We start from the raw sequence: 26180 nt of genomic DNA, 5'->3' as shown, positions 1-26180 counted from the left end.
AATAATTTTAACCGTTAACCACTTAAGATCTGCTCTCTCAAGTGGTTCAAACAAAGGACCCTGGAGAAATTTAAGAACTAAATTCAAATCCCAGGGAGCTGCAGGAGGAACAAATGGAGGTTGAATATGTACTACTCCTTGGAAAAACGTACGTACATCCTGTAGGTCAGCAATCTTCTGCTGAAACCATACAGTTAACGCTGAGACTTGCACCCTCAAGGAAGCAACCTTCAACCCTTTATCCAAAGGCAGGAAATCCAAAATTCTAGCTACTTTAAAAGATCTCGGATTGTAACTTTTTCCAGAACACCAATGACTATAGGCTTGCCATATTCTATGATATACACGTGCCGAAGAAGGCTTTCTTGCTCTAAGCATGGTTTGGATTACTTGCTTTGAAAATCCTTTAGCCTCTAAGATAGAGGTTTCAACAGCCACGCCGTCCAAGACGGGCGATCCAGATGACTGTGACCACAAGGACCCTGCATTAATAGATCTGGACGTTGAGGGAGCAGTATCGTGCTTCCACGGACATTCTCAACAGATCTGTGTACCAATGCCTTCTTGGCCAAGCTGGAGCTATTAGAATGATTGCTCCTTTTGCCTGTTTTATCTTTCTCACTACTCTGGGTAACAGAGATATTGGAGGGAACAGATATGCCAGCCGAAACCTCCATTCTACTGACAGTGCGTCTACCAGGATCGCTCCTGGGTCCCTTGTTCTTGATCCGTACCTCGGAACTTTGTTGTTTAGACGAGACGCCATAAGGTCTATCTCCGGTAGACCACATCTGTTCACCAGTGTCTGAAACACTTCTGGGTGTAGTGCCCATTCGGTTTCCTGCTAGAGACCTTTTTACATTTACTGGAATCTTTATCATCTGCTTCTTCATTGTTTGATGATTTCCGTTCCATTTGGTCAAAATAAGATGCTGCAACGGTCTGGAGTGGAATTGCGCATATTCCACCATGTCGAACGTTGATACCATCAGACCCAACAGTCGCATTGCTGCATGGACTGACATTGTCTGGGCTTGCAACGCTTCCTGAGCCATGACCTGCACCTTGACTATTTTCTTCTCTGGTAAGAGAACTCTCTGTAGGTCTGAATCCAATATGGCTCCCAAATGAAACATCCGCTGTGACGGATTCAGGGACGACTTCTCACAATTTATGAGCCACCCGTGTCTCTGTAAACAAACTATCGTCTGTTGGAGATGGCTCAACAGTAAATCTTGCGACTGTGCTAAGATTAATAGGTCGTCTAGGTATGGGAATATTCTTATCCCTTGTTTGCGCAGACAAGCTGCCATAACCACCATGATTTTGGTAAACACCCTGGGTGCTGTAGCTAGCCCGAAGGGCAGAGCTTGGAACTGGAAGTGTTCCTTGAGGATGGCAAACCTGAGGTAACACTGATGTGATAGTGCTATAGGCACATGTAGGTAAGCATCCAGTACATCCAGAGAGTCGGCCCCCAACCCTGGAATCCTCCAGGTGGAGGCCCGTCTCTTCAGGCTCAGGGTTTCTGTTCAGGTTTGGAAGCTGGCATTTTGCTAGCCCACTGCTTCCTACCCCTGGATTTAAACTGGGGTTGTTTAGGCTCCTCTTTACCTTTCGCTTTGCTTTGCCAGCGAAATGAGCGGAATTTTAAACCCTTGGACTTAGGGTTATAGGTAGCCGGAAATCTGACCTTCTTCGATTCAGCCTCTGACTCTAGGATATCCGATAAAGGTTTTCCAAATAATATATTATCCACGAAAGGCAATGCTTCCAATTCCTTCTTGGACTCCGCATCTGCCTTCCAGGTCCGTAGCCAGACTGCTCTGCGAGCGACTACTGCCAGGGCTGAAGCTTTAGAAGCAACAGTGCCTACATCAATGGCTGCTTCTTCTAAAAACTGGGCAGATTGTCTTAAACGGCAAAGACGATCCTCTTGCTCCCTAGTAGGAGAGGGGTTGTCATTCTCTAGTTCCTCTATCCATTCGCCCATTGCCTTTGCTACCCAGACCGAAGCCATAGCAGGTCTTACCACTGCACCCACAAGAGAAAAAATATTTTTCAATAGGCTCTCTACCCTTCTGTCTGTGACATCATTCAAAGAGGTAGATGACAGTGGCAAAGCAGATTTATGCACGAGTCGCAGAACATGTGCATCTACTTTTGGAGGAACTTCTCTCTTCGAACAATCTCCAGCAGGAAATGGATAATAAGAATCCCATCTCCTAGGAATCTTATACTTTTTACCGGGCGCTGCCCAAGACTCATCTATCATTTCCGTCAACTCCTCTGACGCTGGAAATTCAGCTTTCACTGACTTTGTTCGTTTGAATACAGGTGATTTTGCCTTTAACGCTGTCTTGGCTGGTTCTTCCAGAGAAAGCACAGCCTTTACTGCATTAATGAGTTCAGCTACATCATCTGAACTAAAGCTCTGCGACTGATCATCATACGGAGTTGAATCTATTGTTTCCGCATCATCATCCAATGTATCATCTTGTGTAGTCTGCCATACAGACGTATCTGTCTTAGTCTTACCTGCCCCTTGGTTGCTTGTAGAGGCTACTGGAACCAAACCATAGGAAGGGAGCTGCATGTATGGGTTCATAGTGTAACCTAACCCCTGAGGTGGTGCTACTGGAGCTAACCTGTCCGCTATTGAAGACAGAGTCTTTGCGAACATATTCCATGGTGGCTCTACTGGAGGTTGAACTAACTCCTGATTTTTACTTCGCTGAAAAGCGAAACAGTTTGCACACAAACCCTCATAAGTGACCAATTGATTCATATCAATTACCCCTGACTTACAAGATAAGCATGTTAGGGCTATGGGAGTACTTGACAAATTCTCCTCATCACTTTTGCCGCTCACAGACATTTTTTCTGATATTGACTACACAATTTTGTGACTGAAAAACACCCTATAATCAGTATATAGAGGTGAAATCAATCTGACCACAGTGCACCTGATTTGAGGGTCAGAACAGGACTGACATTACAGAGAAAAGTCAGCACGCATACTAGCAGTCAGTCATATGTTAAAGCATTAGACATTGTCATATGAGAATACAACCTCCATAATAACTTATACATAAGTAGGAAAATTGTACTTCTGTTTAACTGGTTCTTTTTTCAACATAACATGCAGAAAACACAGTAATATACAGGTCTCATATGCAATAGGTACTAAAAATTAACAATGCACACTAAGAAGTAGAAGGAATTTTTAGTACTGTATACCCTGCCTCCAGAGAGCGGGATACAGGGAGACTCACCACACTTCCATATCCAAGCAAAGACGCTCGTAAGACGCTGAGTGGATTCAGACGCTACTGGTGTACACTGCCGCTCTTGGCAACCGATAACGGACACGGACGCTGAGCGACTCCACGTGCATGCAGATGCTAAAGGCCTGCGACTCGGTCTGGGCGGGTTTATATCCAGTGTACACAACCGCAGCGTCTAAGCTGCGACGAGTACCCTCGTGGTAGCGTCTGAGCCGGAAGTGAGGTCATTCAGTTCATGAAACGAGAGACACGCGGGAACTGGCCATGAACTCGGAGGAGGGACGGCCAGGAGAGCGTCTGAAACCCCCTGTTGACTTAAACTCCCAGGATCGCGGCCTCTACCTAGTCCTGGCGCCTATGATCCCTAGGAGCGTAGCGCTGTCACACTCGAGATGTTCGGCGCATCAACACACTGTTTGCAGTCTCCACCAAATCAGTGTAGCCGTGTCCTGACCCCTCCAGTAAGAGGAAGTCCATAGACTCACCGTCTCCCCATGCTCCGGCCACAGCCTGGTAACGTCTGCTGGACCTGCTAGAACATCCGACACAGACGCCCGTCGAGACAGCACTGTACCGCGAAGGTAAGCGCTGTTGCGACCCGGTGGGGAGTTGTTGGAGCGACTCTTTCTAATATGCGTTTAAAACGCTGTTAAGAGAAGTCGCTCAAAAACCAAAACAGTAAGTCTATAAAAATAAAGTAATGAAAACTTGAGGCTGCTTTCACAGCAGCCCTGTAACCATGCGGCTTCCTGCCGCACCAAGCAAAAAACTGATCTGACTGAGTCAGTGGGCGGGACTATATAGTGGAGGCCCCAATGCATCCTGGGAGGCCAGAAAGCTTGTGACCGTGTTGGTGCCATTTTCGCTGTCGCTCGACAATATCCCAATGTTATCCTGTGGATAATCCTGTGGACCCAGCCAGAGAAAAACTCTTTCCTGGGGCAGGTACCAGGCACAGAGCGGGCAGTGAGGAGAGAACAGCCCCCATAGTAACAGCCCATCCCCGGATGGATACATCGCAACTGGCACCGACCCGAAGCCGAGCAGCCCGCACTCTCCTCCATCCCCCCCGGCGGCCATGTACCTGTACAAAGAAATACCACTGTTTATATAGGCGCTTGGCAGTGTAACGGACAATTTCAATAGTTCCTTTGTTGTTCATAAATGTTTCCTTAAACAGAAATAAAATACAACAAATAGTGCAGATGGTAATATTCAGATTTTATCATGCAAAGAGGCACTAATTCCAGACTCCTACCAGAAGAGGTGGTCTACTAAATGTAGACAAACAAGCGTGAGGGAGCGGGCCACTGCCGGTCACGTTCTTTTCATCATGATGGTGTCATACTCCATGAATTTATATAAAACAAAAATGGGAAACTCCACGTAGTGTAATACAGCTTTTTATTCCCATAAAATTCTAAAAACAATTTGATAAAAAACCACAGGGAGAATATAAGGTGGACTCTCACCAGAGATGATGGTCTACACACAGGCAGACTAAAATCGCATAAGTGTATATCACAGGCGTCCCTGGACAGATGTTCCACACAACAGAGAGTCCAATAGATATTCTCCTTTCCTCCTGACCAACGCGTTTCGATACCACCCAGGGTATCTTTTTCAAGGTATAAGGAGGTCAGTTGCCAATACAGATATTTATACCCCTGAGTTGATCGAAGAAAGAACCCCCTTTAAACCAAAGTCCTCTTTTTTTCCCTCTTATTTAAAGGGATGCTTTATAGAATCATTTGGGGCTTTAGTGAAGGAGGATATAGATAAACTTCATATGGAAAAAATAAAACCCAATCTATCAAAAACAGAAAGAGATGCAATTAAGAGCTTAACAATGAATAAAGAGCTTGTTATTAAACCGTCAGACAAGGGGGGAGGTGTTGTCCTTCTAGATAGAAAAGACTATGAAGCCGAAGTTTACCGGCAATTGGAGGATAAAAATACCTATAGAAGACTTAGAGGAGATCCCACCAAAAAGACAATGGTATCATTTAAAGAATTTGTGGACAAGTTTAATAAAAAGGGAGTATTATCAGAGAAAGGAAGTAAATTTCTAATAATAGAGGAACCGGTTATCCCGACAATTTATGTCCTCCCGAAGGTCCATAAAGATGCGAATAAACCCCCCGGAAGACCTATAATCTCGGGAATTGGGTCTATTACTGCGAATTTGTCGCAGCTAATAGATCATTATCTGCAACCATTGGTACTCAGGAATCCATCTCATCTGAAAGATACAGGAGATGTATTACGTATCTTAGAAGGAATTCAGTGGCAGGAAGATCTAATATTGGTGACGGCGGACGTCAATTCCCTGTACACCAATATAGATCATAACCATGGTATAGAGGCAGTGAAATACGCCCTCAGTGTATCCTCTCTTACTGAAGATCTACAAGAATGCCTTTTAGAGGGTATTAATTTCATTCTGTATAACAATTTCTTTATTTTTAAAGATCAATTCTTCTTACAGAAACGAGGTACAGCCATGGGCACCAGGTTCGCCCCAAGTTATGCCAACATCTTTATGGGTTGCTGGGAACAAAAGTATGTGTGGTCCAGCAACCCATATGGGGCGAACCTGGTGTCATGGTATAGATATATTGATGATATCCTATTTATTTGGAGGGGAGATAGAGAGACGTTAGATATGTTTTGTACCTTCCTCAATAATAATGATAGAAATATAGGTCTTGCCTTTGATATTAGTGCACAAGAGGTGAACTTTTTGGACTTAACTATATACATTGAGGAGGGGATGATCAAAACCAAGAATTATGTAAAACCCACAGATTCAAGAACATATCTGGAAAGACATAGCTGCCATCATGATAATTGGCTGAGGACAATACCTTATGGCCAATTTCAAAGATTGAAGAAAAACTGCACAGAGGAGAATGTATTTATATCTCAAGCCGATGAGATGAGCAGCCAGTTTTTAGCAAGTGGGTATGCACAAGAAGAAGTCTCTGAAGCCCTCACTAAAGTAAAGGGATTAAAAAGAGGAGATATTGTTCAAAAAAATAGAAAAAGGAAAGTAATGAATAATGAAGATAGTTATAAGTGGGCTTTCACAACTAATTTCTCATCTCAACATTTATCGATTAAAAAGATCTTAAGTAAACATTGGTCTCTATTACGACAAGATCCTGTAATAGGACAAGATCTACCGAAAGAACCAGTATGTATATTTAGAAGAGCCCCAAACTTGAAGAATAAATTAGTGAAAAGTCTACATCCAGGGTCCCCTAAAAAAGGTACCAAATTGACAGAAGGCTTTCATCGATGTGGGATGTGTGTAGGATGTAGAACTATCCCGAATAATTTTGGGAATAAAAAGGTGGATATGATAATAAATAATAAGAAACACTCCATCAGAGATTTTATAACCTGCCATTCAGCAAATGTTATATATGGAATTGAATGTAGGTGTAATAAATTCTATATTGGAAGAACAAGCCGTCCATTAAAAATCAGGATTGGCGAACACCTACGAAACATTCGTAAAGGCATAGAAACACATGCTTTATCACTCCATTTTAAAGAAGTACATCAGTGCGATACAACACATATTTTGAATTTTTATGGTTTGAAAAAAGTAAATAAAAACATCAGACATCAAGAATCGATGTCAATATTAGCACGCAATGAAATGGAAATGATTTTTAATTATAAAACTTTAATACCGAATGGCCTCAACAAAGATTTTGAGATCAAGTGGTTTCTCTGATGGACTGTTCCCCTTTTCTTGTATTTTATTTATTTCATTTATTCTACTCATTTTTAATCAGATTGGATGTATAATGTTTTGATGCATTTTAGCTTAAAGGAGTATCTAGGTATTAATATTATCTCTTTTTATATATTTTAATTTTATGATGATGCTGCTAAATATGATATTGGCCACTACAAACCAATAAGATGGCCGCCGCAACAATATAAACAAACAGCGCGGAAGGAGGAAATACGTCACCGGAAGTGACGTCAGCTGGAACGCAAAGGATAGCGGAAGTGCCGTGATGTGGAACACAAACGGAGCCGCGACTTCCGGTGACCACGAGCGGGAGTTAAGAATCAACGACAGCTGAAGAGACATATCTGTTTGAAAAAACGGACTGGATGAATCACCTCCTAGCATGCGCTGTATAGGATTTTTAGTTGGTTAGGAATTCCATGTCTGGCATTAGGTTATGGATACTAATCCCTCCCCCAATTGTTAGGGGTATAAATATCTGTATTGGCAACTGACCTCCTTATACCTTGAAAAAGATACCCTGGGTGGTATCGAAACGCGTTGGTCAGGAGGAAAGGAGAATATCTATTGGACTCTCTGTTGTGTGGAACATCTGTCCAGGGATGCCTGTGATATACACTTATGCGATTTTAGTCTGCCTGTGTGTAGACCATCATCTCTGGTGAGAGTCCACCTTATATTCTCCCTGTGGTTTTTTATCAAATTGTTTTTAGAATTTTATGGGAATAAAAAGCTGTATTACACTACGTGGAGTTTCCCATTTTTGTTTTATATAAATTCATGGAGTATGACACCATCATGATGAAAAGAACGTGACTGGCAGTGGCCCGCTCCCTCACGCTTGTTTGTCTACATTTAGTAGACCACCTTTTCTGGTAGGAGTCTGGAATTAGTGCCTCTTTGCATGATAAAATCTGAATATTACCATCTGCATTATTTGTTGTATTTTATTTCTGTTTACGGAAACATTTATGAACAACAAAGGAACTATTGAAATTGTCCGTTACACTGCCAAGCGCCTATATAAACAGTGGTATTTCTTTGTATGAGTTGTATGTCTAAGGTCCTGGTGTTACCTTTTCCACTGGCTGTGGGCTGCTTTACACCTTAAGCGCAGACTTACCTTCTTAACACTTTGTTTGCTCCATGTACCTGTACAGTCGGTCATTGCTCATCTACCGGGGTCGGGCACCACTATGTATACTGCTGTCCCCCTTCCTGGCTGCTCCGCACACTGGTGACTAGAGTCCGTATATGGGGCAGCAGCACTCTGTCTCCAGTCCTGCTGCCGCGGCCACACTGACTGACCTCCACCCCTGCCACTAAAACTCCTAAGGGGGAGGCGGCTAACCTGTCTCTCCTCAGCCCGGGGTGGCACACAGGGATCTGGGCTGCCTGCCCAGCTGCTTTTCCTGCACTCCACATAAGCTCACTATAAATGTTATTTTCACCAATCACAAAAAGATACATATATCAAGTGTTCATTCTCTAAGGTATAATAAAAAATTTCTAACGTTAGAAAAACGTCCACCAGCAGTCACTCCTCTTCCCAGTGAACAGATAGTCAACATCACATCCAATCCTCCAGAATGTAGTTCAACACATACAGTGCATCTGGAAAGTATTCACAGCGCTTCACTTTTTCCACATTTTGTTATGTTACAGCCTTATTCCAAACTGGAATAAATTAATATCTTCCCTCAAAATTCTACACACAATACCCCATAATTTTTTTTTACATTTTTGCAAATTTGTTAAAAATAAAAAAATAAAATCACATGTACATAAGTATTCACAGCCTTTACCATAAAGCTCAAAATTGAGCACAGGTGTATCCTGTTTTACACTGATCATCCATGAGATATTCCTACAGCTTAATTGGAATCCACCTGTGGTAAATTCAATTGATTGGACATGATTTGGAAAGGCACACACCTGTCTTTATAAGGTCCCTCACTTAACAGTGCAGGTCTGAGCACAAACCAAGCATGAAGTCAAAAGAATGGTCTGTAGACCTCCGAGACAGGATTGACTCAAGGCACAAATTTAGGGAAGGGTACAGAAAAATATCTGCTGCTTTGAAGGTCCCAATGAGCACAGTGGCCTCCATCATCCGTAAAAGGAAGAAGTTTGGAACCACCAGGACTCTTCCTAGATCTGGCCGGCCGTCTAAACTGAGCGATCGGGGGAGAAGGGCCCTAGTCAGGGAGATGACCAAGAACCCGATGGTCACTCTGTCAGAGCTTCTGATGGTCTTGTGGACAATCAGAAGCACAACTCTGTCCACCACATAACTGACCCTAAGGATGACAGGTCAGCACAATTCACTTGATGCAATATTTTTTTCAAAATGTATCAATAAAATGCTTTTATCCTAGGTGTGTTGCGAAAAAATGCTGATGCTCTAGAGCGCATTGACTGAAGAAAGTTTAGGAACCACTGGTCTAGTGTGTACACAGCTTAAGAGCAACAGCTTTTCAGCCACAAAAGCATACAGAATGAGAATGCAGAGTTCCCAAAGTATGTAGTGCATAAAAATCTTATCTCCAGGGTTGCAACACAAACTACTGAAATCCAAACGGACTATAGAAATAACATCAGCACAAGAACTCGTCGGGATTTTAATGGAATATGTTTTCCTGGCTGAGCAGCCAAAAGAAGCTTCAGATAACCGCACACAATGACAAACATTATTATAATGTTGTAAAGACCACCAACATAGAACTTTGGAAAAATGGAAATACATTCTCTGGAGTGACTAATCACAATTCACCATATGGCATTCTGACGGATGAGACTTGGTTTGAAGTGGGCCAGGATAACGCTTTGGGTTTGAATATGCAATGCCAAATGTAAAGAGTGGAAAAACAATGGTCTGGGGCTGCTATACATATTTTAGACTGGTTTACTTCATTCCAGCCAAGGAAATTCTTAATGTTACAATGACATTCTAATGACTATCTTTTCAGCATGACAATGCACCCATGCTCAAAGGAAGATCTTAAAATATGGTTTGCAGAGTTTGGTGTGGACGAACTGGGCTCGCCTGCAGAGGCCAATTTAACACTTTTGGGATAAATTAGAATGCAGTCTGCAAGCCAGGACTTATCACTTAACATCCATGCCTAACCTCAATATTTGCTCTTGTATGAAAATAACTGCAGTCACCTTACAAAATTTAGTAGAAAGCCTTCCTGGAAGAGTGGAGACTGTTCAAGCAATAAAGGAGTGACCATTACCATACTTGGTTTTGGAATGAGATGTTCAAGAAAAAAAACTTGCATGTTATGCTCTGGTGTCCACACGCTATAAGTATCCTATGCAACGGACATTCCGAAAGTCACATACAGTATACTGCTTTGATATTTTAGAAGCTAAATATTAATGCAGAAGTTTAGGTAAAGAGATATATCTTTACACTTACAACACTTGAATTCTGACTTCAGTTACATGACTAACAGTTATTGCATTTTATTTTTCACTCACCTCTTTTGGCAAAGACATTAATTTATTCCGATCAATGTTCAAATTGTTCAGCTTCTTTAATTTCCCAATGCTTCTTGGCAGTACCTGTGAACATAAAACAAAATAGTATGCATGAATCACGAGTTTTGGACTGTAGAAAATTGCTACACGGTGACAGGGCTGGAGAGTGCAGAATCTAAGAGATGTGGTTTTAATCCTTATGTTAATTTTTCTTGGACATATTTAGCACACACAGCATTTACAAACACCCTAAAACTATAAAACTTTTCTGACCAAGACCAGGAAAAGGTTACAGATATAACTGAAAAAGGGTCTGGAGTTTTCTCTACAACAATTAAAAACAAGCTGTAAAGGTGCACACACACACTAGACAACTCAAGATCAATGCAATGTCTTCAGTGACGGTAAGTGCATACACGCTTACGGACGCACCTTAAGTATTTAATAGTTCCAAACAAAATGAATAAACAGCGGACATTCATAAGGTAAAAAAATACATTTAAATTATCTACATGAAGACTTGAGGATCATCACATCCTTGAATATCCTTCAGTCTTTTAAGCTTACCTCCTTAAAATTAGAGGCATAGAAATTGTGTATATTATTCATACAAGACAAATTAAGTTTTAGAATATTTTATTGGCATTAAATAGATAAAATAAAAAGTAACAATTATTTACAGTTAAGGGCATGGAATGTTAGCAATGCCTTCAATTCATACAAAACTTAATTGGCTAGTTCTTCTGATAACATCGATACCAAACACATTGATTCACCTTTATTCTGATTGGACCTAACTGAATACCCCCAACAGTATGCCTGACACCCAAGAAAAAAATGCTTTGGTGTCTTGCATGGGTGAAGCAGTCTTGGTGCCCGGAAGAGGGTCTCCGTGGAAACCAGGATCATTACACTGATCAGCACTCATTTTACTGCCAATCATATTAGAGCGATGTTGGGGTAACTTTTGGCATTAATTCTGAATATGACCTTTGATACATTAGCTCTAATTTTTTCGATAAACGGTTGCAAAATAAGAAAACAATGCTGCCTAAGCAGTTACAAATCACTATCACAGGTGATACAATGCAGTTGCAAGACAAGGAAGGTTAGGACTGCTATGGCCATACCCTATTATTTCTAACCCTACTTGGAGACAGATGTTAGTGACTAATGCAGGATGAAAACGTGAACTTTACAGAGTAAAATAGACGTACATACATACATACATACATACATACATTCCCAAGGTACTGTACTATAAACTCTGAACTTGTAATTATAAAGCCAAAGTCAACGGTTACTTTAACTCACACAAGTGCAGGGGAGGTGGGAAAAAATAAAAAAAATAAGTCCATACTAAAGGGAACAGACCTTTGTATCAAAAGGGTTAAGAAAAGCAACAGACCTTTGTATCAAAAGGGTTAAGAAAAGCAACAGGAAACTATAGAGGAAAATAAGTATATTTTAAACACAACAGAAAATGTATATTAAAATATAGGACATACAAATGTGTGATAATATGGCATACATCCACTAAAGATAGGTTACAGCTGACTCATGAAGAGATCATACATATTTATATTAGGCATGCAATGCTTTTAGCGGTCTTTCTGCAATATTTCCGTATTGGACGTGGGATGTACTACCACTGTCAGAACATTGGGCAACCATTTAAATAACAAGGTGGTTCCCATCAGTAACTATTGTTTTATAAACATTGATCTCTAATTTAATGTATTTGCATACTAGATGTGGCATGAGATGCCATTGTCAGCAGATAGAGGAATATCTAACTGTATAAGGTGAGGGACCCCAAAAAGACTAAATAGCCCAAAGGCTAAATATAGTATCAAGGACACTATAATGGAAAATACAGAGGAGGAAAGGCATTTAGGAGTCACCATTTCAGGTGACTTGAAGGCAGGCAAGCAATGTAACAAAGCAATGAGGAAAACAATTCAAATGCTAAATTGCATAGGGAGAAGATTCAGTAGCAGGAGAAAAAGTAATAATGCCAATGAACGTCACTGGAACAACCTCATCTAGAATACTGTTCTGGAGGCCATATCTCTAGATGAAAATAACTACATTAGAGACCGTACAAAGAAGGTAAACTAAAATGGTGCATGGTCTACAGCACAAAACTTACCAGGAAAGACTGAAAGATCTTAACATGTATAATTTTGAGCAGATAAAGGAAAGGGGGAACATGATAGAAACTTTCAAATATATCAAGGGTTTTAGCAAGGTACAGGAGGGAGACATTCTTTAAAGGAAGAGAAGTACTAGAACATGAGTACATGCACAGAAACTGGGAGTGAGATGGGTTCTAGGGAAATTTGAGGGAAAATTACTTCACAGAAAGGGTAGTGGAATAGCCTCCCATCAGAGGTGGTTGAGGCTTTTAAATACTACCTGTCTGTGTTGACCATGAATAATAATAATTTTGAGGTACTGCGCTGTATTTTGAATAGATGTGGACATTATTACATATGAATCCTTGCCTGGAACGCTAACATTGAACTATTTGTGAAACGCATAACCAGCTTAATAACTTTCGGAAATGAGAGGGTCCGCGTCATATGGTCATGTGATGACTAGTTCCGGCCGAGTGGAACGCACGGCCATCTTGGATCCAGTCTCCTCATCGAACTACGCCAGCGTGGACAACTGGGAAGCCGTTTAGCTGCGATTTAGTTCAGGTGATGCTTGTATTAGATAGGGTATAAATAGGGAGGTTGGGTGAGCAGTATTCACGCTTCTGACGAAGGACACGTCTGAAATGTGTTAAACGTACTGCTCTCCCGTTTGTACTATCCCGCTGCTACTTCAAAGGTCCTGGAGTCCGGTTCCGGAACCTCATTGTCCAGCAAAACCCAAATCCACCAGGGTGTTCCCAGGACCTTTCTACTTGTTGCTGCTAGTGCCTGAGTAGGAATTTTCTATGCGCTTTTTATCTTCTATGTTTGTAAGTGTGATGTATTATTAAATCCACCTTTTTTAAAATGATAATTTGCACTATGGCATCCTTTCTTGTGTACCCCTTTATGAGCTAATTCAGCTCTGTGTTATATATGAAGGGGTCACAGTCTATTACAGATTTCATCAGAAAGAACTATTGGAATACCATCTGCTATTTGTGATGCTTGAAAAACTGTATTTTTTTCTGTTTTTTTATCCCCGTGTGGTGAAAATAATTTGGTGAAGCGGTTTATCTTTGGAGCGCTTCCAATTTAACTCTTATATTTCCTGAAAGATTTATCTGTTATTTCGGTGCATTGGGGATGCACTTTAAGATTTCGATTACAGCTGCATCATTGATTTTATTGCGCAGATTATCTCATAATATCTACTTTGCTGGCTGTGAATAATGGAAAGTCAAACCAGCAAACATGAAGTTTAAAAACAAAACAAAAAAAACACAAATATCCAGAAGATTCCATGATTCTGATCCAGAACAAACTTGCAAATTTGGAAACTCAAATGAAAACTTTGAGCAACTTGTCAAATATTGATGGTAGATTATGACATACTAGCGTCAAATTAGTGGGTCTACCTAAAAAAAAAAAAAAAAAAAAAAAAAAACTGAGGGAACTACTCCTGTAGATTTTCTTGAACAATGGCTCATACAAATGGGTGGTAGAAAATCAGTTTGCAGCAGTGTGCACATCGAGTCCTGTCACAACCAGGAGTACCTCTACAAACTTTAATTGCTAAAATGTTGCACTATAGAGACAGAGATACAATTCTTAAGGCACATTGGCTTATAATGGACAATGAGTGGTCGTATTTGAAGATATCTCCTGGATGTGCAGAAAAGCAGGGCACAATTAACCAAAGTGAACAGATGGCTCAGACAGAGTTCCACTTTTCTTATGCCATGCGCTTTCCCACCTGGCTGAAAGTGGTAGCAGGGGGCTGAATACATTTCTTTGAACTCTGAGGGAAGCAACGGGCTGAAAGAGATAGAACTGGCTTAAGTAATAGCTTTAAAAAAATATGCTTCTTAAATAGGACAATTATATAAGGGTAGTGTTCTTAAGACTTTTGAACAGATTTGTGACAAATTTAAAACACCAAGATCAATGTTTTGGGTTCCCCCCCCCCCAATAGAGACCTGCATTGTGTGCACAACTTGAACAGGGGGTCTCCACTTCAGAAGGATGGTTTACAGTGCAGAAGTTTCAGTACACTTATTTCTTCTTTATATGCATATTTTATAAATTAGTCATGTACTGATGATAGGTTGAAATTGGAGGCAGATCTTGGCCTCCTTCAGACGGTGACTGGGATAAGATGCTATATAGTCCCTATACAGTAACTAAGAATACGCTCTCATTAAAATTCCAGCAGATTTAAGTATTTATTCTCCTTAGGGTATACTTGATGCCTGCCCGTAAAGCAAAGTTTGATAGAGGGTGTGTTTCCTATTGTCCAATATGTGTAGTCGACACAGGCACATTTTTCCATCTCAAGTTTTTGGAATTAAGTACTTGAATATCAGCAAAGCAGGGCTCTGGTGCAATTATCATTACCTATTGTACAGTATATTTATTTGGGATTCCATTTTGAAATGGCCTCAAGAAATCAATAAAAACAATATATTAATAATGTTAGCAAGGTATGCATTACTAGAATATGTACGTCTCATAGGGGACCAAGGATAAAGGAATTGATTAAACTGATTAAAAGCAATTATGAGAAATTTATTTACAAGTGATAGAAACCATCTATATTCGAGAACGTTTTACATAAATGGTTGGCATCGAGCTATACAATCAGCCTGGAAAACCGCGATTCTAGCAATTTATTAAGATCTGCAAGCAGCCATATTATTATATATATATCTAGTCCTTCAAGTCCTGAAGACGGGGAGGTGGTCCCCGAAACGTTGACCGCACGAATACAGCTTTTTTCACTGTTTACAAAAGTCTTCGAGTGCCGCCTTTTGATTTCTATTATCTATATATATATCTATGATTTTTTTACAGCATATATTGCTTGTCTTTACCCTGGTAAATATATAATACCAGGATATTCTCTGCAAATACATCCTGAATGGTTGTCTACCTTGCCTTTCTTTTAATGAACATTTCCATATCTTCTTTACTTATACATTGCAATATAGAGTATGAATTTTTTTGGGTGTGTATTTATGTATTCTGTTTTTTGTATATAGCAAAAACAAACAATAAATGTAAAAATAAATAAAATGACCAAAATCAGGCTCATTCTATTCTTCACGGGTTCCCACATCTCCACCCTTTCTTTTATTGGTTAATAACATCTCTCTCCCTGCAGTCCTCAAGTCAACTGCCTTGGTGTCATACTTGACTCCTCCCTGTTCTTCAACCTCAAAATATCTTGTACTCCTGTCGTTACCACCTCAACAGGCCCTCTTAACTGCGATGCTGTCTCGATTATCATTCACACACTAATTTCCCACCTTGACCGTACACTTCCCACTTCAATGTATCCGGAACTTGGCTGCTTGACTCCTTTTTCTATCTCAACATGTTTACCTTCTCTCACGTCCACATTCATGATTTCTCTGACTCCACTCCTCAGAAACTCACTCATCTGCCAAGTCAGACTTTCTACCAGTGTCCAAATATCCAAACAATGGGTGCTATGGTAGTAGTTCCAAGAGTATAGTCCTCAGTTTTTTGATACATCTTACTGTGGGTGTACGTTTTTGAAATGTAATGAATATGAATGACTTTAGAGGCATTTTCTAAAATTCCTTATTTGTTCTGCCCACCTAATTTTCAATGCTATTGTGATTTTGCTAGCATGTGTCATATAGTATTACATGTGCATTGGATAGCATAAATTGCACATCTCAAGTTACAAGACACAAACATATTCAACTTGAATTTAAAACTTAACTTGAGAACAGTTATGTATATGTAGATGTGATTTATATGTTCAACAAGTCACAAAACTTTATTGTTCACATTTTGTGAACATCGGTTACTCTGCAATATATCCTTATCTAAGTAGTTGCTTTTTTCTCTTCTTTCACATGTATGAAAATCATTATCATAATGCAATCATCGGCTATCTATGAACGTTGACATTATGTGACCATCAAGGGACTTGTCCACAAGATTTCTCCAGTATAAATCAAGGACTATACTGTCAGAAATTTACTATAGTGCCCAATGATTACATATTTGTTGGTGTTTATCTATTTGAAGGATTTAGTGGTCCTTGTCTCCTATATAATAGCCCAGATCTGTGACTCTGTGCCTGTGTGTATAACGCTGGGCATGGCCAGGAGCTCTCATTGGGTTAGCAGCAGGTCTATCACACCCAGTCCACAGCTGATTGGGCGAGAAACGCCCTCCCACACAGGTTACATCCAATGGGAGGCTCTGCCCTTTGGCTGCTGTGTGTTCCCAGAGAAGGATTAACAATGGGGCTGATGGAGCTGCAGCTCCAGGTGCACACTCCAAAATAGGCCCATTGCATCTGCAGCAACATACCCACCAACAGTTTACACATAAAAATCGCTACAAATTCACAAAGTGGCGTGGCCACGGGTAAAGTGGTGCGGCCACACCCCCTTTCCTATACTTTCAATGGAAGTTTGGAGAGCCAAAAACCGTTACAGACCATATAAAAAGGTACTGTACCTGCCAAAAAGGTACAGCTGGAGGGTATGCCACTGCAATTGCAGCAAGTCTCTGCGCTGTAGATAGGGAAAAAGACATCCTTTTACTGCAGTGTCCTATGTCCTGCTGCCAGTCCACCTGCCCCCTCCGTCATCAACAATCCCCAACTCCCTAGCCTCAGCACAGGTGGAACAAAAGCTGCTGCAGCCACCGGCATAGATGTGTATGAAAGCAGCGCAGCGGAAGCATACATGCCTACATTGTGGTGGCTCCCTTCGGGAGGGAGCAACCTTATTATATAGGAGGGGGCATGAAGGAGGTTGTACGGAGGCATGGAGAAGGTGGTACAGGGCATGGTGACGCGATCATCGTAGCCCCGTCCCCCGCTTTACAATGCCCACATTACCGGTATTGCAAAGCGGTGGGCGGGGCTACAATGACGCGATTTAACACACATTGCGTCATTGCCCCGTCCCCCTCTGTGATGGGATGCCGCTGTGACCGTGTCATGCAGCGAGTGGTGAAGTGCTGCAGGGGGTGAGCGCCATGCAGGAGACTTGCGCACTTCCCTGGGGGGCCGGGAGTGCCACCAGATTATCGGAAGCCTTCCAGACTTTCCGGGGGAGTAGGCAAGTAAGAGCGGAAGGCTTTCATAGCCCTCCCTGCTCCGCATACTCTCTGAGCCCCAGAGCCTCCTCTACACATGATGTCACAGAAGTGCCTCCCCGCCACAGCCGAGCACAGATTCCCAGAGGCCCTGACTGTGCAATACAGCACCTGGGCTGCCGGCCTGGAAGCCCCGAGATGGCTAATGTAACTGATAGAGTGGGTGATATCGCGGAGGGTAATGTCTGGATGCTGAATCAATGTAAAAGGTGACAGTGCTGTGCAGTACAGTGGGTTTGCAGTGTCACTGATACTGCACAGCACTCTCACCTTTTACATTGATTCAGCGAGTCAGTCAGTTCTGCCAGCCAGTCACTATTGTTAGCGCCGGTGTCCCAACGCGCCGCATTACAGGGAAGTAGATGCACTAAATAAACTACAGCTCCCAGCGGCCCTTAGCGTCAAAGCATTATGGCGCTAAGAGCTGCTGGGAGCTGTAGTTTATTGAGTGTATCTTCTTCCCTGTAATGCGGCGAGTTGGGACACCGGCGCTAAAAATACTGGCTGGCTGCTTGGCTGCTGTGCGAGTCTCCGGGAGAGCCACTGCCAAAGGGAGGACAGCAGCTAAGCTGCTTCCAGGAGGAGAAGCAGGAGAGGCATTACATGCCCCTCCCCCACTTGCAGTATCTCCGGACCCCATCAGCAGCACCCCCACAGCTCCCCTCCACCATCTGCAGTGGCTTCGGACCCCCTCCCCCACCACCCACCCGCAGCACACCCGACAACCGCTCCTTCACCACCCGCGGTGGCTTTGGACCACACCTGCGGCACCCACGCACCCGTCCATCCCCCACCCACGGCACCCCTGCAACCACCCCTTCCTCACCCGCGGAACCACTGGACCCCATCTGCATCTCCCTGCACTCGCCACTTCCCTAACCACAGCACCTACTAGGTGATTCATCAGTTCCTGCGTGCGCTTTTCACGCCATTGCAAGGGGCTATAACCCCTTAACCATCGCACGCCCTTTGTCCGTGCAATATTTAACCACTCACACAATTATGATTGGAGGTAATACTCCATATAATAAAAATATTGCATGCCACAAGGGCGTGCATGGGTTAATGGGGCATAGCCCCTTACGACGGTGTGTAGAGCGCCAGTAGGGCGCGATGAATCACTTAGTTTTATATAAGCAGCTGTTTGGTTTACTGCGCCTTAGGTTCAATTCTATATTTTCTCTGTTCTTCTACCAGTCTCGCCAGCTTCAAACAAATAATAAGATTTTACTTACCGGTAAATCTATTTCTCGTAGTCCGTAGTGGATGCTGGGGACTCCGTAAGGACCATGGGGAATAGACGGGCTCCGCAGGAGACAGGGCACTTTAAGAAAGAATTTGGATACTGGTGTGCTCTGGCTCCTCCCTCTATGTCCCTCCTCCAGACCTCAGTTAGAGAAACTGTGCCCGGAAGAGCTGACAGTACAAGGAAAGGATTTTGGAATCCAGGGCAAGACTCATACCAGTCACACCAATCACACCGTATAACTTGTGATAAACTTACTCAGTTAACAGTATGAACAACAACGGAGCATCAGATCAACCCTGATGCAACCACAACATAACCCTTATTTAAGCAATAACTATATACAAGTATTGCAGAAGAAGTCCGCACTTGGGACGGGCGCCCAGCATCCACTACGGACTACGAGAAATAGATTTACCGGTAAGTAAAATCTTATTTTCTCTAACGTCCTAGTGGATGCTGGGGACTCCGTAAGGACCATGGGGATTATACCAAAGCTCCCAAACGGGCGGGAGAGTGCGGATGACTCTGCAGCACCGAATGAGCAAACACAAGGTCCTCCTCAGCCAGGGTATCAAACTTGTAAAACTTTGCAAGTGTGTTTGAACCTGACCAAGTAGCTGCTCGACAAAGCTGTAATGCCGAGACCTTTCGGGCAGCCGCCCAAGAAGAGCCCACCTTCCTTGTGGAGTGGGCTTTTACTGATTTTGGAAGCGGCAAACCAGCCGCAGAATGAGCCTGCTGAATTGTGTTACAGATCCAGCGAGCAATAGTTTGCTTTGAAGCAGGAGCACCCAGCTTGTTGGATGCATACAGGATAAACAGCGACTCAGTTTTCCTGACTCTAGCCGTTCTGGCTACATAAACCTTCAAAGCCCTGACCACATCCAGCAACTCGGAATCCTCCAAGTCACGAGTAGCCACAGGCACCACAATAGGTTGGTTCATATGAAAAGATGACACCACTTTTGGCAGAAATTGTGGACGGGTCCGCAATTCTGCCCTGTCCATATGGAAAACCAGATAGGGGCTTTTATGTGACAAAGCCGCTAATTCTGACACACGCCTAGCTGAAGCCAAGGCTAATAGCATGACCACCTTCCACGTGAGAAATTATAACTCCACGGTTTTGAGTGGCTCAAACCAGTGTGACTTCAGGAAACTCAATACCAAGTTAAGATCCCAAGGTGCCACTGGAGGCACAAAAGGGGGCTGAATATGCAGCACTCCCTTTACAACGTCTGAACTTCAGGAAGAGAAGCCAGTTCTTTTTGAAAGAAAATGGATAGGGCCGAAATCTGGACCTTAATGGAACCCAATTTCAGGCCCAAAGTCACTCCCGACTGTAGGAAGTGAAGGAAAACGGCCCAGCTGGAATTCCTCCGTAGGGGCATTCCTGGCCTCACCCCAAGCAACATATTTTCGCCATATACGGTGATAATGTTGAGCCGTCACATCCTTCCTAGCCTCTATCAGAGTAGGAATGACCTCATCCGGAATGCCTTTTTCTGCTAGGATCCGGCGTTCAACCGCCATGCCGTCAAACGCAGCCGCGGTAAGTCTAGGAACAGACAGGGCCCCTGTTGCACAAGTCCTGTCTTAGAGGCAGAGGCCACGGGTCCTCTGTGAGCATTTCTTGCAGATCTGGATACCAAGTCCTTCTTGGCCAATCCGGAACAAAGAGTATTGTTCTCACTCCTCTTTTCCTTATGATTCTCAGCACCTTGGGTATGAGAGGAAGAGGAGGACCGACGGGAACACCCACGTTGTCACCAGTGCGTCCACAGCTATCGCCTGAGGGTCTCTTGACCTGACGCAATATCTCTGCAGCTTTTTGTTGAGGCGGGATGCCATCATGTCCACCTGTGGCAGTTCCCACCGACTTACAATCTGCATGAAGACTTCTTGATGAAGTCCCCACTCTCCCGGGTGGAGGTCGTGCCTACTGAGGAAGTCTGCTTCCCAGTTGTCCACTCCCGGAATGAACACTGCTGACAGTGCGCTTTCGTGATTCTCCGCCCAGCGAAGAATTCTGGTGGCTTTTACCATCGCCACCCTGCTCCTTGTGCCGCCTTGGCGGTTTACATGAGCCACTGCGGTGATATTGTCTGACTGAATCAGAACCGGTTGGTCGCGAATATATGGCCCTTAGTTCCAGGATATTGATGTGTAGGCAAGTCTCCTGCCTTGACCACAGCCCTTGGAAATTTCTTCCCTGTGCGACTGCCCCCCACCCTCGGAGGCTTGCATCCGTGGTCACCAGGACCCAGTCCTGAATGCCGAATCTGCGATCTTCGAGAAGTTGAGCACTCTGCAGCCACAACAGGAGAGACACCCTGGCCCTGGGGGATAGGGTGATTAATCTGAAGATGTGATCCGGACCACTTGTCCAGTAAGTCCCATTGGAAGGTCCTCGCATGGAACCTGCCGAAGGGAATGGCCTCGTATGATGCCACCCTCCTTCCCAGGACTCGAGTGCAGTGATGCACTGACACCTGTTTTGGTTTTAATAGATTCCTGACCAGTGTCACGAGCTCCTGAGCTCTCTCTATCGGGAGATAAACCCTTTTCTGGTCTGTGTCTAGGATCATGCCTAGGAGAGGCAGATGAGCTGTAGGAACCAACTGCGACTTTGGAATATATAGAATCCAGCCGTGTTGCCGTTACACTTCCAGAGAAAGCGATACGCTGTTCAGCAACTGCTCTCTTGATCTCGCTTTTATGAGGAGATCGTCCAAGTACGTGATAATAGTGACACCTTGCTTTCGCAGGAGCACCATCATTTCCGCCATTACCTTGGTGAATATTCTTGGTGCCGTGGAGAGACCAAACGGCAACGTCTGAAATTGGTAATGACAATCCCGTACCGCAATTCTGAGGTACGCCTGATGAGGTGGATAAATGGGGACATGAAGGTATGCATCCTTTATGTCCCGAGTCGCCATAAAATCTCCCCCTTTCAGGCTTGCAATGACCGCTCTTAGTGATTCCATCTTGAACTTGAACCTTTTCAGGTATATGTTCAGGGATTTTAAATTCAATATGGGTCTGACCGAACCGCCTGGTTTCGGGACTACAAAATGGTCGAATAGTAACCCCCTCCTTGTTGAAGGAGGGGAACCTTGACCACCACCTGTTGAAGATACAATTTGTGAATTGCAGTTAACACTGTTTCCCTCTCGTGGGGGGAAGCCGGCAGGGCCGTCGGTGAGAGGGCATCTTCTCATAATCCAGCTTGTATCCCTGAGACACAATATCTATTGCCCAGGGATCTAACAGGGAGTGAACCCACTTGTGGCTGAACTTACGAAGGCGTGCCCCCACCGGGCCTAGCTCCGCTTGTGGAGCCCCAGCGACATGCGGTGGATTTTTGTAGAGGCCGGGGAGGACTTCTGTTCCTGGGAACTAGCTGTGTTGTGCAGCTTCTTTCCTCTGCCCCCGTCTCTGGCAAGAAAGGACGCACCTCGGACTTTCTTGTTTCTTTATTCGAAAGGCTGCATTTGATAATGTCATGTTTTCCTAGGCTGTGCAGGAATATAAGGCAAAATATCAGAATTACCAGCTATAGCTGTGGAGACCAGGTCCGAGAACCCTTCTCCACACAATCCTCAGCCTTCCATATGCCTCTTAAGTCGGCATCATCTGTCCATTGCATATTTTACAGGACACGTCAATCAGAAATCGACATAGCTTTGACTCTAGGACCCAGTATACTCATGCCTCTTTGGGCATGTTTTATATATACATATCTCTTAAGACAGCATCTTTAATATATATATCTCTCTATATAAACATATGTATATCTATATACATACTAGGGTCTCAATCTCTGCTGATAAGGTACCTGTCCACGCTGCCACAGCGCTATAAACCCATGCCGACACAATCGCCGGTCTGAGTAGTGTACCAGAATGTGCACGCTATCTGCAGGATCCCTGAGAATAGCTGTTACGTCAGGGCTACCTTTTGGGCAAACGTGACACCCTAGGGGAAGATTCCTATCATATCCTGGCCCTAGTGGGGAAAGAATACTGCCTGAGAATTCTTTGTGGGAAACTGCAGTCTCTTGTCTGGAGATTCCCGCTCTTTTTCTTCATGAGAGGAGGGAAATTTACCTCAGCTTTCTTCCCCTTAACATGTGTACCCTTGTGTCAGGGACAGATGAGTCATCAGTGATATGCAAATCATCTTTTATTACAATAATCATATATTGAATACTTTTCTGCCATTTTGGCTGTAACTTTGCATTATCGTAGTCGACACTGGAGTCAACCTCCGTTTCGATATCAGTGTCTATTATTTTGGATAGTGAGCATTGAGAGACTCTGAAGGTCTCTGCAACATAGGGACAGACATGGGTAGATTCCCTGTCTGTTCTATAATCTTTTGTGCAATAAATTTACCTCAGCACTTTATTTCACATATCCAATCAGGTGTTGGCGTTGTCGACGGAGACACCCCTCACACACACATTTGCTCCACCTCCTCCTTAGGGGAGCCTTTAACCTCAGACATGTCGACACACACGTACCGACACACCACACACTCAGGGAATGCTCATCTGAAGACAATTCCCCCATAAGGCCCTTTGGAGAGACAGAGAGAGTATGCCAGCACACACCCCAGCGCTATTAACCCAGGAATAACACAGTAACTTAATGTTAACCCAGTAGCTGCTGTTTATATTGATTTTTGCGCCTAATTATGTGCCCCCCCCCCTCTCTTTTTACCCTCTTTTACCGTGTAACTGCAGGGGAGAGACTGGGGAGCTTCCTCTCAGCGGTGCTGTGGAGAAAAAACATGGCGCTGGTGAGTGCTGAGGAAGAAGCCCCGCCCCCTCGACGGCGGGCTTCTGTCCCGCTTTCATGTACAATTTTGGCGGGGGCTCATACATATATACAGTGCCCAACTGTATATTATGCAACTTTTGCCAAAGAGGTCTCTAATTGCTGCCCAGGGCGCCCCCCTGCGCCCTGCACCCTACAGTGACCGGAGTATGTGGGTTTAGTGTGGGAGCAATGGCGCACAGCTGCAGTGCTGTGCGCTACCTCATATGAAGACTGAAGTCTTCTGCCGCCGATTTCGAAGTCTTCTTGCTTCTGTCACCGGCTTCTGTCTTCCGGCTCTGCGAGGGGGACGGCGGCGTGGCTCCGGGATCGGACGACGAGGGTGAGATCCTGTGTATGATCCCTCTGGAGCTAATGATGTCCAGTAGCCTAAGAAGCAGGACCTATCTTCAGTGAGTAGGGCTGCTTCTCTCCCCTCAGTCCCACGTAGCAGAGAGCCTGTTGCCAGCAGATCTCTCTGAAAATAAAAAACCTAACAAAATACTTTCTTATAGCAAGCTCAGGAGAGCTCACTAAGTAGCACCCAGCTCGTCCGGGCACAGATTCAAACTGAGGTCTGGAGGAGGGACATAGAGGGAGGAGCCAGAGCACACCAGTATCCAAATTCTTTCTTAAAGTGCCCTGTCTCCTGCGGAGCCCGTCTATTCCACATGGTCCTTACGGAGTCCCCAGCATCCACTAGGACGTTAGAGAAAAGCAAGATGTAACTTTCCATTAAAACACAGCATATCTTCACTTACAGTACCTCTCCACTTTTGACACCTACTCCTTCCCAGTTCACCTTGCAACTGTAATCTCCCATGGCAGGACCCCATTTCTCTTGTTCCCTCTTTGGAAGTTTGCATGCTACTGTATGTGAAGGCACACCGAGTGTCAAACTGCCTTCCCCTCCTTGCAACACCACCACATGCCCTACAAACTACAGTATAGTAAGTTAAATGACCGTCTTTTAGTCTATTTCTTAACTGAGTTGTTACTAGATATGCTAATTTACATTGTATTCTACTTATTATGTATATTCCCTGTACAGCAATTCGGACAATTTGTGATGCCTTAAAAATAAAAGATATTAACAGAATAATAAAGCTATCAACATAATCCAAGAGCGTGTTGATAAGAAAATGTTATTTTTACTATATATTTTTGTAAGAAAAAATTCCCAATGACATATTACTCCTCTACCCTTAGAAAACATCTGAACGGCTGCAAGCTGCACAAAGAATGAACAGATTTCTGTCAGTGCAAATTACTCTGACATCCGAAGCAAAAGCACTGTAAGGACAACTTAATAGTTTGCAAATGAAAGCAGCATAGTGGAACAAATACATTTGACAGTATACTTTTCACAAGCAATCTGCTTGATTTACATGCATATGATAAATGTGAGAACTCTCCTTAACGCTCTTATTTTAGTAGTAAAAATTAGCAACTTGTTGTCTGTCCAGTTTGAATCCGAAATGTGAGAAAAAAAACTTGTAAATGTGTTATTAACAATAGATGCACTGACAATTGTGAGACTGTTATTTCACCTATGGATCTACAGCAGGGGTGGGGGAACCTTTTTTCTACCAAGGGCCATTTGGATATTTATAAAATCCTTCGGGGGCCATACAAAAATTCTCAACTTAAAAATTACCCTGCTCCCCAGTAGGTCTGCCCCTTAGAGGTACTGAGTGCACGCGCCGGAAGCGTGCCAAAAAATGGGTGTGGCCAATTAAAATGGGACATGATACACATATGCCCCCAATAGTGCAGTGCCAGATCCACAATTGCCCCCACAGTGCCAGATCCACAAATGCCCCCACATTGCCAGATCCACAAATGCCCCCACAGTGCCAGGTATACAAATGCCCCCACAGTGCCAGATCCACAAATGCCCCCACAGTGCCAGATCCACAAATGCCCCCACAGTGCCAGGTATACAAATGCCCCCACAGTGTCCCCCCTACCCCACTGTGCTGCTCACCACTGCTGCTCCATCCGGCGGCGTGTCTCGGGTGTCAGGGCAGGGAGGAGAGCGCAGCTATGTCAAGCGGCGGCGGCGTGTAGGACCTTAAACCAGACGCCGGTTTGTGAGCCAATCAGCGGTCGCGGACCGACATCGGCGGCTCCTGATTGGCTGCCAGTCCGCGAGCTCTGATTAGCTCACAAACTGGCGGCTGGTTTAAGATCTTACCTGCCGCCGGACATGTAGCTGCGCTCTCCTCCCTGCCCTGACAGCTGAGACACAAGCGGGTGGGCCGGAACAAACGGCTTTGC

General features: G+C 43.8%; 1 protein-coding gene across 1 annotated transcript in view; it reads right to left on the bottom strand.

Annotated features, from left to right (window-relative positions):
* The window catches only part of LRRC1 (leucine rich repeat containing 1), a 428784-nt gene that overhangs the window by 93277 nt on the left and 309327 nt on the right, over positions 1-26180 (bottom strand). Inside the window, exon 10 of the mRNA XM_063916718.1 lies at positions 10543-10626. Coding sequence (XP_063772788.1) covers positions 10543-10626 — 84 coding nt within the window. The remainder of the gene's footprint in view (positions 1-10542; positions 10627-26180) is intronic.

This window comes from Pseudophryne corroboree, chromosome 4, assembly GCF_028390025.1.
Source record: "Pseudophryne corroboree isolate aPseCor3 chromosome 4, aPseCor3.hap2, whole genome shotgun sequence".
NCBI lineage: Eukaryota > Metazoa > Chordata > Amphibia > Anura > Myobatrachidae > Pseudophryne > Pseudophryne corroboree.
This window is presented reverse-complemented; position numbering and strand designations above follow the sequence as displayed.